The sequence below is a fragment of the Atta cephalotes genome (assembly GCF_000143395.1).
Source record: "Atta cephalotes unplaced genomic scaffold scaffold00020, whole genome shotgun sequence".
In the NCBI taxonomy this organism is placed as follows: domain Eukaryota; kingdom Metazoa; phylum Arthropoda; class Insecta; order Hymenoptera; family Formicidae; genus Atta; species Atta cephalotes.
The window spans coordinates 2,208,822-2,220,392 of NW_012130084.1; the positions used below are offsets into that span (position 1 = coordinate 2,208,822).

Sequence of the window (11,571 nt, forward strand, 5' to 3'; positions counted from 1 at the left end):
TAATAAGTAAAATTACTACCTATTGTCTATTTACTATATATGATTGGATAATTTTCTTTATGCATATGTTTATGCAGCTATGCAAATTTATGTGGATATACCCTAATTGCAAGCTATAAGAAATTGATCAATTACAATAGAATGTGAGGAGAATAATAGATTATGATTAATAATAGATTATGATTAATTCTTACAGCTGAAAACGTTCACGTATTTATTTTTTAATTTTTTTCACGTGCTCAGTCATCATTTGATTAGTGCCGCTATTTTTTATCAAGCCAATCAAAAATAAGACAAAATTAATTAGATTCTCACTTCTAGGGATATTAGCTGCAAAAGGATTGAAATTCGCAACATTGATTTAACAGCTGACTAAACTAGAGGAATTTTATATTTACGCTTCTCGCATACTATTCTTTCATGAACTATCGAGCGGTCATGGACGCATTGGAGAATGATTCGAGTAATTGCCAATGGAATTTAGAAGTTCGAGTACAAATTTGCTTGCAAAGCTCAATTTTAGATGATTCTCGAACTGTGAAAATGTCTAATAGCTCCAAATACATTTCCGTCAATGGACTCTGTAAATGGATTCTATCAGTGTCATGAAGATGCAGTGCAATAATACTGCAAAATATATAGAATTTCGTAAATTAAGACAAGAGATGAATAATCGCGTGCGATTTATTATATATAGAGACTGTATGATTTTTGATGATGTCACGGTAAAATTACACAGTGTATTTAGGTATACAGAACACAGTGAATGGTTTACACAATTTCTAGAGGATGATGATGAGTTTTGTATATGTAGATTTACAAAGCCAGTTTGTCTGTGCAAAAAAGGACTCAATTCCTATCTTGTCTCAGCCTATATTTCGATGATATCAAAGTCATATGTTTATCGTAAGAGTGCTATGACAGTGTTGAAACATTTTCAGACAGCATGTGACAAACCATTTAAAGAAGAACATTCGCTAATAATACTTGTAAGATTGAGAATACCAAAAAGTCAATTTCTGGATTACAAATGGCAAGTTTTGTAGTGATTTTACAACAAAATTAATTTAAACTATTATAGTCTTTTACATTTATCCTTTCTTAGGAGTGAAAAATTAATGCAAATGGTTGTAGAAAGACAAGAAGTTGATCATGCCATGTCTTGGCTATCCACGCTTGGAGGAGCATTTTCTGCATTGGGGGAAGAATTTGATCACTGCGTAAGTTATTGTTGGCTCTTCTGTCGAATTATGTAATATGCTTTCCCTAATCTGACATATCTTACACAGGCTAAAATGGCAGGCAAAATCTCAGTGAAGCAATTTGAATTGGCAATGCGCCTTGACAATCCTCTCCTTGTTGCCCGTTGCAGATTGTATGCTGCCTTAAGTTTCATTCAACGTGGCAATTTTACCACACCTAAGTACATGATACGGAGAATTTATAATTTTGCACTCAAAGAAAAGGATGTTCGTCTCCAAAACATGTGTCAGGGTGTATGGTCTAAATTGCGATATAGTTACAAGCAATACAAACAGCAAAAGAAATCTTTGTTGAAATCTTTGCATATATCTTCAGAAATTTAGGAAATTTACTATCTGCATTTTGTAAGCATGTTGATAATATATTATTTTACAAACATGTTGGTCCTAAAATTTTTTAACATTATCTTTTCGATTAAAAAATTAAATTATTGAATTTAAAGTAGTAGGAAAGTAATAAATTTAAAATGGCTATTGAGCAAAAATTTTTAATTATATCGGCAAGTTTTTATTAAATTTTACATATCTATCTATATTATTTCTTTCTATTGCTTTATTATATAATGTGTACATGTGCGAATTTTTAAAATTAACATGCACAGAAATACGAGCGCTTCTACTATATCATACAATACTGCATTTAAATGATAAAAAATTTATTAAATCGCAGGTATGTAATATGATGGGAAATTATTTGCAGTCTATTTTTGTTTATAAGAGATATAGTTTTTCACGCATGTTAAAAACGAAGTACTGAAACAACATTTAATTATTCATAATGGTAAATTATGTTAAAAACAGATATATTATTGCCTACAGAAAGTATGCGATGCAACGTAATACACTTCCGTTTTTATCGGAAACTGTTTTTTAACGCACGCGTTAAACGATATTTATTTCGTGATTTCAAATATGGTAACTCATGTATTCAGTCTTGATGATTTAACTAAACGTTGCCCTCGTATACTGTAATAAACAAAATGGACTTAATACAAAGCCACTTATCAATACTGCTGCATTCTCTTGTATAAGATATAAAATATTGGTATATTTGTACAATCACTGCCCCCGGAATTTTTATTAAATATTTCGTTTTCTCGAGTTATACTTGAAATGTTTTGTGTTTGTAAAATAAAACGGCTTGCCATCGCATTTAGTTAAATCACTTTAACATCAATGAGCGAGCGTGCCCATAGGATCCCAAGCGGGTAAAACGATTGGCTCCTGATTGAATACAGCCATTACGTCCGCAGGTACGTATTTTTTATCTACGACCGCCTCAAAGACAAAATTAGCAAACCACTCGGTTGTCACAACCTGGTAACCCTTTTGACCATGATCCTCACCCCATGAATTCTCTATCCGGAACTTCTTTATTTTACCTTCTCTCTAAAACAGAATAATATTCATATATTAGATAAATCATTGCAACATTGAACAGAAAAGATGACTTTGCAACTATTATAAGATTCTTTAATATGATTGGTTTATACATTTAGATTCAGTAAGAAACTAATGCCAAGACCAATCATATTAAAGAATTTTACAACAGTTATAAAATTGTTTTCTTTTTGCTGAATACAACTATTAATAAATATTGTTTAAATTTGATATATTCGGTAATAGAAAAAATATTGAAAAATATTTACATCTATTGAAACAGCCGTAAATGCCATTGCGTGTACCATCATAGAATCTCCATAGAGCAATCTGTCGGCTTTAGAAAGCCCGAGGTGAATGTCGGTGCCGAACATTAGTTCGAAATTGTAAGTGTTTATATCGTGAATACCATGTTTATCTATTAATCTTTTGTTAACATCACAACCGAACCAAACAGGCTCATTATCTTTGATACTCTCGGCGCACAGTTTCATCAATAATTCTACTGGCTGATTATTGTAGCGAGTAGTTTTCCCACTCACGACATTTCCCAGGCAATCTACAGTATAGAGTTTCCCATAAGGATTGCCCGGTCGTGGATCGGTTACCAGGCATACTTTATCGTTCACATTGTAATACGGTTTCACGCAATTCTCGTAAAACTCTAGTGGCGTGATCGGGCCCACGCAGTTGTAATTCTTCGACTTGTCGTAATATTCCCATGTAATCTTCTCAGAAGGTACTCCCAAACAGATGCCGATTATTCGATAGATCACCATCATCTGCTCATTTATTCGTGTCTTCAATTCGTCATCAGACGCACCATTGTCGATCATGTCTCGCAGAGCCTTGGCATATTCTCTTAGTTTGCTTTTCAGTAGGCTATTCATACGAACGCTGGATTCGCAGCTGTATGATTCCGGGAAACACGTTTTCGGCACGACACCGTGTCTAGTTATCAGATTCACAATCATGTCCCATTGGCCACCATCGCAGGTAGGATCGGTCAACAGGAAGTTGACTAAACGGCCCTCGACCGCCTCGCCGCGCTTCGCAGTGTTTACGATATTGTGCAGGAAGTAATTGCAACGTTCTACCTGCAAGAGAAATACAGCTGGCTATGTAATGTCATAATAATAAAATGTTTTTGTTTTTTACATACAATTATATTTTAAAAAATTTAACTAAAAATTCATAGAAAAATATAAGACAGTAAAATGTAAACAGCAAGCAAATTAGTCAATCATGATAGAAAATGTAAGACAGTAACTTTACATTCTCTAATGTGATTACTTTGTTGTCTAATGTGATTACTTATATCTTGCTGCCTTATGATATTTGTACAGATAATTTACTTTTATGGATTATTTTTTGAGAGCAATATTGCATAGTAAACAGTCATACATACACTTCTATTGTGATTAATTTTTTATAACTTACTACACTGTATTAGTCTCATTGTAGAGGCCTTTTACAGATAAAGAATCAATAGACATTGATAATAAACAAGATTAAACTGTAAAAATATTGTTACTAATGTAATATTTATAAAGATAATTCACTAACACAGATAAAGAATTAGTAGATATTAGCAAAATTAAATTACTGTTTGTCTTTTGAACTCCTTTGTCTTATACACAACCAGTGCAGCACTAACACTACTATTCAGATTCTCCAATCACATTAAATTGATAAATAAATTTAAAATGTGTAAAATATTAAAGTAATTCAAATTAGTTATTATTTACAAAAAAAATATAAATAAATTATAGTTACAGCTGGAAAAAAAAGATGAAATTAACTTAAAATTACTAAAAAAAGGTCTAACTCTAATTTAATACAAATTTAGTACAAATAATTAGTTACTTCCCAACCTCGTATGTCATGTTCGTATACCTTATCCCAGAAAAATAGGTAAGCTTGACTAAACTCAAACTCGTCTAGATTATGCTGTTTCATGAAGCTAGTTCTCATGACGTTTAAGATGGCAAACAGCCAACATCTTCCAGAGTTCTTCTGATTAGTTACAGGCTTGCCTTCAGTCTCAATCTTATGAGTGAAGACATGGTGGGTCTCCTCTAGAATCTTTCTCGAAGCACAAGCCTCGATAGGATTCGTTTTCGTACAGACATTCTGTGCCAATACGTTGCGACTATCGGCATAAAACTTTGCACGTAGCTGATCAAGAATCTCGGGAGTTAATGGACCTAAAAAAGAAGAGCAACGTTAAATTTAATCAAAATTCTACATGATTTATTTACTTCAATCCGTGCATTGTTATATTGTTTGTCGCGTAATACGAGGAAAGAATGCTATCACTATCGTCGCGTCAATAAACATTCGATTTGAAACAAAGATGCCAACATTCGCGCAATTCGATACGGTAGAAAAGGGATTCGCAAGTGGCGATTTTGAAATTATTAATAACATTCGAGGGTGTGGCAAGTCGCGAGAGAAAAAAATCGGGCATATTTGGAAAGGTTAAGGCTGGTCAATTACATCCTCACGTCTATCGATTCATCGCGTCTAATTCCAAGTAATTTTTTACGCGGGCCAGATGTTTTTCTACGCGCCTCAAACATTTCCATCGCAGCGGTGACATTTTTCCTAATCTACATAGCGTGTACATGCGTAACTTACAAACAACCATCGTAACGGATGCGGCAAGCAAACCCAGGCGACGCCAAAAACAGCCAAGTCAATGATCGCGTTGTGGCTCCAACGCCTCCAACTGCGTTCGAGCTTCAGGCTGCGTTTATGGAAACGGCGCACCTCGCTTTTATCCCGTGATCGATAGACAAAGCAAGATCTATCTCGCTCTATCTCGCTCGCTCCCTCTCCTCTGTGTTCTGCAGCTGTCCGTATCGGGTGGCCAAAACACGCGATCCATGATTTTTCATTCCGGGGGTTCGGGGATCTTTTCGAGTTACGTAAGACCTTCCCATAGTTTCCTTAGACACATTCCGTGGGATAAATAAACATTTTCGAAATTCAAAAAAAATTTTATAAAACATAACAGGTCGTAAAAAAATTTCTTATTTTTATCATTTTTACATCTTTTCAATTTTTTCATTTGATGTTTTAATTTTGAACTTTTTCAAGCAAAATCGATTTTATAGAAATAAAATTGCAAAATTCATGTTGATTGAGTATTCTTTCTGTATTTACATATTCAATATATTTAAAGAGTTAGTTTTTTTACATTTACATATATTATTAAATTTCATTAAAATTAGATTGTTAGAAAATGAATGATGAATGCTAGATATCTTCTTATATATGAGATTACAGGGTTTTTTTCAGAGAAAATATATACATTATAATTTTATTAAAACTGTCTGTGAAATTAGTTTCCGAGTTATCACAAAATTCACACTTAGATCAATCATTGATTGAAGCTATATTATCATCATCTAATAATTGTTATATATTTATCTAACTAATCATCGCTTGTAATTATTAAATCATCCTTCGTTAAAGAATCAGATTTCTACATTGGGTGTGGATGGCTCTGCTTTTGATTCTAAGGAGAATGGTGGAATTCTGCAATCAAACGCATATCCATCTTCTCTTTCCATCCTAAATGTTCCCCTGAAAACAAAATCATTGAGAACAATTAAATAAATAATGCCTTTTTTTATTTACAAGAAATTAAGGTTGCATTTTTGTTGTAGAAGATACAATCGACAAGAGTATCATTCTATTTTTATTATTCATTGATTGTCAATAATTCATAGAAGAATATTTGTATCGACTGTCTTCTAAAAGCAAAGCAGTTAAATAATTGTACTTACCACATATGACCGCTAGGAGCTTGCAAACTCACATGACTGCTATATTGAAAAGCAGGTAAAGCTTTCGATAGCACAGGTTCCTGACCCACTACACCTCTTCCTCTAACAGTTTCCAATGTACCTGACAAGCTAAATATTCTCCAATGCCTTTCACGCAATTGCACGCTCAACTCACCCAAGTTTTCTAGTCGGATGCAATAACGCCACTATAAACCAGAAGATGTAACGAAGAATTAACTCAATTCCCTTTTCTAATGGAATAAGACATCTGACTTTGTTATATCAACTCACCCAATATACAGAAGTAGTTTGACTCTCTCTGCAACCCATGTAGAACGGTATAACGGTAATGCGAATATTCTCGGTCGTTTCCTTATGTACATCTGACAACTCCAGCCACGGATGATTCTTTTTCTGCCACGTGCGAAGGGTCTCCTGCGCCATAAAGCATGGCTCCTTGTCTGGATGATAAGTCAAAAATTTATCGAACAGTTCATGCTGCAGCGCCGCTTTCTCATTTGTGGTATATGGCAGTACATCCTCGTGAGCGACATAATCTAATCCAGGAATTGCGTACAAGCTGCGACTGCTTTCATGATTGCCCAAAAAAAGTAACTGCCTCTGTTTGAGCACGCTGCAAAAAAATAATATATATATATATATGTATATATATATATATATATATATATATATATGTATATGTATATATATATATTAGACACATGTTAACCACAGTATAATATTATACAATCTTTATATCAGTGTTAGAATGCAATAACATTTTCTTTCTCACTTTTGTGAAATTCTTCAAACATATATTTATTTCATTTTACGAGCATTCAATCTGAAAACAGATAGGATCTATTTTCTATAACTGAATTTAATGTACACTTTTAGAATTTACAGTGAAATAAATATATGAATGATATTACTTGGCAACAATGAGAAAGAAAGTGCAGTCTAGTGCAAAAATAAAAAATAGATCTATAGTTTCTGAATATTGCTTACTATATAAGGACAATCACGTTGATCAATTAAAACTTGATAAAATGTATGTGTTCTGCCTTTTACTTCTTTTTCGCCGACACTATTAAAATTGCTGTTATCCTTTCTGTAATTAAATGTACAAATTATCAGTGTACAATATTTATATACAAATAGATATATTTATCCATATAACTATAAATAACATACTCATCCTTCTTATTAGATATATCTCTGTCATATACTCTTGCCAACCATGGAAATAGAATGACACCTCGGTAACCAAAGACTCTGTGTAAAATCAATTGACCTGTCTCATATTTTCCCTGTAACTTTGGTGTTTCTAATTTGCCGACTTCAGCTAATCTATAAAAACATTTTTTTATTGTAAATATTACATAATTAAATATTATGATGTCATAAGTGTCTGAAGCTCATGCAATTTTTCATTATAATTTCTGGTATTTAATCAATATTAATTTTTAACTGAGAAAAAAATTATAAAAGATATCACAATGCAAGACACTTAGAGGAATCGACACTAGGAACAAAGAATAAAAAGAGAGCAATAATTATGTCCAGAGGACATAATATAATTTTCAATTTAGATATTGTTAATGATTGTGAACGCAATAACAGTTAATTAACTATGACAAAGAGGTTTTTCACAATAAACAATTACTCAAGCTCTTAAAGGTTGTTCCATCTTCAGATAAACTATATGATAATTTATTTATTGGATAAAGAGTAAAAGAATAAGAGCATAAGAGAGTAAGACAGTGAGCTTTATTGAAAAGTGGAACAACCCAATCTAAGTCAAGAAATTGCCTAATCATAATCAATTATTTTTCTCATATTCAACAATATGATTGGTTAATTTCTTATGGCTTGCTTAAGACTTCAAGTTTAAGTAATGGTTTATTGTAAAAAACTTCTAATAATAAAAACCAAACAACATCATATGTATATATAAATAACCAATAATTGTTATAAATCAAAAGGCAATATTCTGTTGCAATTTATTTTCAAATCTAAAAACTGATTTAACTGAGGAATAACTGCACCTAATTTTTTATGCTGTTATTTTTCTAAATTACTAATAATAAACTTTGATTCCTTTGATAAATTCATAAACAACCTTTTTTGTTTAAGCTTATCAGAAGGCACTCATGGATGCAAATTTAATAATAAATTTGGTCACTTGCTTTATACTAGATTAGTACATAAAAGCTGCTGTAAAAATTGATAAGGTTAAATGTAAAAACATATGAATATTTTAAATGATTAAATACCAAAAATAACATTGTCATATTCATGATGTAAGAATATAAGGTATTATTGCGCACAATAATGATAGCAATACTGGAAACAACCAATCAAATTTTGATCACAATTCACTCTCCTATTGCATATTCTCAGAAATTATACACCTTGTCTTCTTACCATATATTATTTCATTGTCAAAATTGATTATGGATGCTTTCCATTTTGTAACATAAGTCAATCCAAGTTATTCTATCTTTGTTATTCTCTGCATGACAAGGAATTAAATGGAAAACACTATATTATGCCATTCCATTTAAATACTTTATATAAAGCAGTCTTAGTGAACTGATCTAGAGTACCTTCCATTCAGTAATATATAATAAATCAACACAAATGTTCTATTTTTCTTTGTATTCCATGAGTAACAAAGAATGATAGTTGTCAATTTACTTCACTAAATGAAGATATCCTAATATAGTGCGAGTGACTGAATTCACTATGAATTTATTCTTTTCTGTACTATCCATTGAAACAAGTTGATTTGTGTTTGTTAGTATTTCTTATTTAGTTTAATTCCAACTTAATATGTAACATAAATATAGATACTTTTTATATTTCAATAACGCAAATTATTTTAATGAATAGCAAATTCAATTGAATGTACTATGATTTACTAGTATATTGAAGCTGTTATATATTGGCTTAATATGAATATAAAAGTAAAATGTAAATATTTTATAATTATAAAGTACATATTTTATCTAACAATAAAATATATTAAGGATTTCGCTCATTTCTGTACTTATATCAAATACATATCCTTACATCAATTTGTGTATGGCTTTAATATACATCAATATGCATTTACAGAGTGTCCAATCAAAATCTATAAATTGTAACAATACTTTTTCCCCCTCTTTCTCTTTTCTAAACTAACTACATGTAAACAGGGCAAGCAAAAACTGATCTGCAACAATTGACGTCATAGTGAAGTCTCCATTCAAAAATGAAGTTCTCTCTTTGTCAATAATTAATCGTAACATAGGATAATTCGAATCGTTAAATAATCTATAATTTGTTGACTTTGTATGTACCTGATGCATCGCACGTATTGCAGACGTATTATGGGTGCCTTGAGAAACGATCGTTTCAGGTTACAGCCAACGAGATTCCGCACGAATTCCATGCTTGCCCGAGAATTATCTCCAACACCTGATGAGATTTACGTCGCAGGATGGAAAACTGCGGTCGACGGTTGCTGTGTTGACATCTCTACTGATTTTTAGGGATCATTTCAGAATATACTGGAGGTTATATTGTTTATATCGCCGATGAGACAGTGATGGCAGAAGGAGGAGGGAGGAGGGGAAAGTAATGAAAAAAATTTTGTTTAATCAGATGTGAGAGAAAGAAGAGTTTGAATATGTTGCATCGAATATATACATTGTTTCCAACAAGACATTTTGAGCCGGTTTCACCAACGCCAATTAGTAAAATTGGTCAATTTTACTAAATAGCGAATACGATTGGTCAGTTTCACGCTGATCAAGTAATTGGCATTGGTAAAACTGGCCTTCTGTATTTTTAATTTAAATCATTTAATTTATATATATAATCATTAAATAATTTAAATTTAAATAAAAATCTCACTAAATAATCGTACCAAATTAATTTAGATTTGTTCAAGTTGTATGCATTTTTTGCACACAAAATTGTTTTTTTTCTAACTTGTAAGTGCAACATCTTTTTTTAGAAATTTCAAGCAACATGAACACATTTTTTAATATTAATCGCGTTCAGTAGATTTAGGATGCGGTCCTACTTGGCGCTATAAATGTTCCGAAGTTTTTGATTGATCAATCGAAAGAAAGAACTTTACTAATTGACCAATCAAAAAATGTTTTGAAGCATTTATAACATGTGGGATGTAAAGGTGCTTTTTCATAGGAGTCAGTTGACGCGCGTCAAGACAATTTTGTGACGTCATGTTAAGCGGAAAGCACAGAATCTTGCATAACATGTAATGCATAAGAAAATGTACCAATCAAAGTCTTTCGTTTCCTTCCTTTCCATGAAATAAAGAACTCTGATTGGATTCTTATGTCTTATTCGTTACATAAAAGTCTATGCTCCCCTCTTCAGTTTCAGCGGGTGTGTTCTAAAATTGATTGCCAGCGTTACAGAGGGTCGATTCTGTATCTCCAAATAAGGTGAAAAAAGTGCCAATTTACTAGATATTGACCAATGAAATTATTAGTATTAGTATTCTAGTAAATTCACTCACTTTTGTAATTTTCACCTCGTTTCAAGATACAGAATCGATCCCTAGATATGTTGTCATAAAAACATGCTACCAACCATAAGGTGCGTTCGGCAATGTAAAGGCTTAAACACAATAGACACAGGCAATAGACACAGGCAACAGTGAATAATGAGTTGTCCAATCAGAGCTCTGATGTCTAAGTTCGATATTATATCCCAGAGCTTTGATTGGACAGCTTGTTATTCCCTGTTCCTATTAGCCCGTATTCAGGGGATCGAATCTAATCTTCAAAGATGAAACTTACAAAAATGAGCAATTACTAGATGTTGACCAATAAAATTATTAGTATTTTAGTAAATTCGCTCACTTTTGTAATTTTCACCTCGTTTTAAGATACAGAATCAATCTCCTGAACGCGCTTACAACGATGTTAGCGCGCTAACATATACTTTCCGGCCCATACTTAGAACACGCTTACAATGACATTAGTGCGCTAACATGTTACGATTTATGTTACGTATACTATAAAATTCTATAGTATTCAGAACTATGTATTCAGACCATTGTGTTTAAGCCTTAAATCTGAGATGCGAGCTAGCCAAAGAATAAAGAGAAACAAGAG

General features: G+C 32.2%; 3 protein-coding genes across 3 annotated transcripts; 1 reads left to right on the plus strand and 2 right to left on the minus strand.

Moving 5' to 3' along the window:
* Window positions 1–665: 665 nt before the first annotated feature.
* LOC105619265 (uncharacterized protein F58A4.6) lies at window positions 666–1,586 on the plus strand. The gene is made up of 3 exons (XM_012200788.1): window positions 666–1,033; window positions 1,106–1,220; window positions 1,290–1,586. The coding sequence occupies exons 1-3, from the start codon at window positions 666–668 to the stop codon at window positions 1,584–1,586; spliced, it is 780 nt and encodes a 259-aa protein (XP_012056178.1).
* Window positions 1,587–2,435: 849 nt separating this feature from the next.
* LOC105619266 (bleomycin hydrolase) lies at window positions 2,436–5,292 on the minus strand. Its single transcript, XM_012200789.1, has 4 exons — window positions 5,283–5,292; window positions 4,539–4,849; window positions 2,912–3,739; window positions 2,436–2,651 (listed from the first exon to the last, which is right to left on the minus strand). Exons 1-4 carry the CDS (start codon window positions 5,290–5,292, stop codon window positions 2,436–2,438), a joined length of 1,365 nt encoding a protein of 454 aa, XP_012056179.1.
* Window positions 5,293–5,945: 653 nt separating this feature from the next.
* Window positions 5,946–9,872, minus strand: LOC105619267 (polymerase delta-interacting protein 2). The gene is given in 7 exon segments (XM_012200790.1): window positions 5,946–6,233; window positions 6,437–6,642; window positions 6,728–7,045; window positions 7,047–7,070; window positions 7,445–7,547; window positions 7,631–7,786; window positions 9,781–9,872. Coding segments are annotated over 7 exon segments (1,008 nt in total). The 3' UTR covers window positions 5,946–6,124.
* Window positions 9,873–11,571: the final 1,699 nt, after the last annotated feature.

Coding starts and splice junctions, on each gene's coding strand:
- LOC105619265 (XM_012200788.1), top strand. CDS start 666: ATGAATAATCGCGTGCGATTTATTATATATAGAGACTGTATGATTTTT. Junction 1,034..1,105: donor CAATTTCTGGATTACAAATG/GCAAGTTTTGTA, acceptor ATCCTTTCTTAG/GAGTGAAAAATTAATGCAAA. Junction 1,221..1,289: donor GGGAAGAATTTGATCACTGC/GTAAGTTATTGT, acceptor TATCTTACACAG/GCTAAAATGGCAGGCAAAAT.
- LOC105619266 (XM_012200789.1), bottom strand. Junction 3,740..4,538: donor ACCTATTTTTCTGGGATAAG/GTATACGAACAT, acceptor TTTCTCTTGCAG/GTAGAACGTTGCAATTACTT. Junction 2,652..2,911: donor TTACGGCTGTTTCAATAGAT/GTAAATATTTTT, acceptor ATTCTGTTTTAG/AGAGAAGGTAAAATAAAGAA.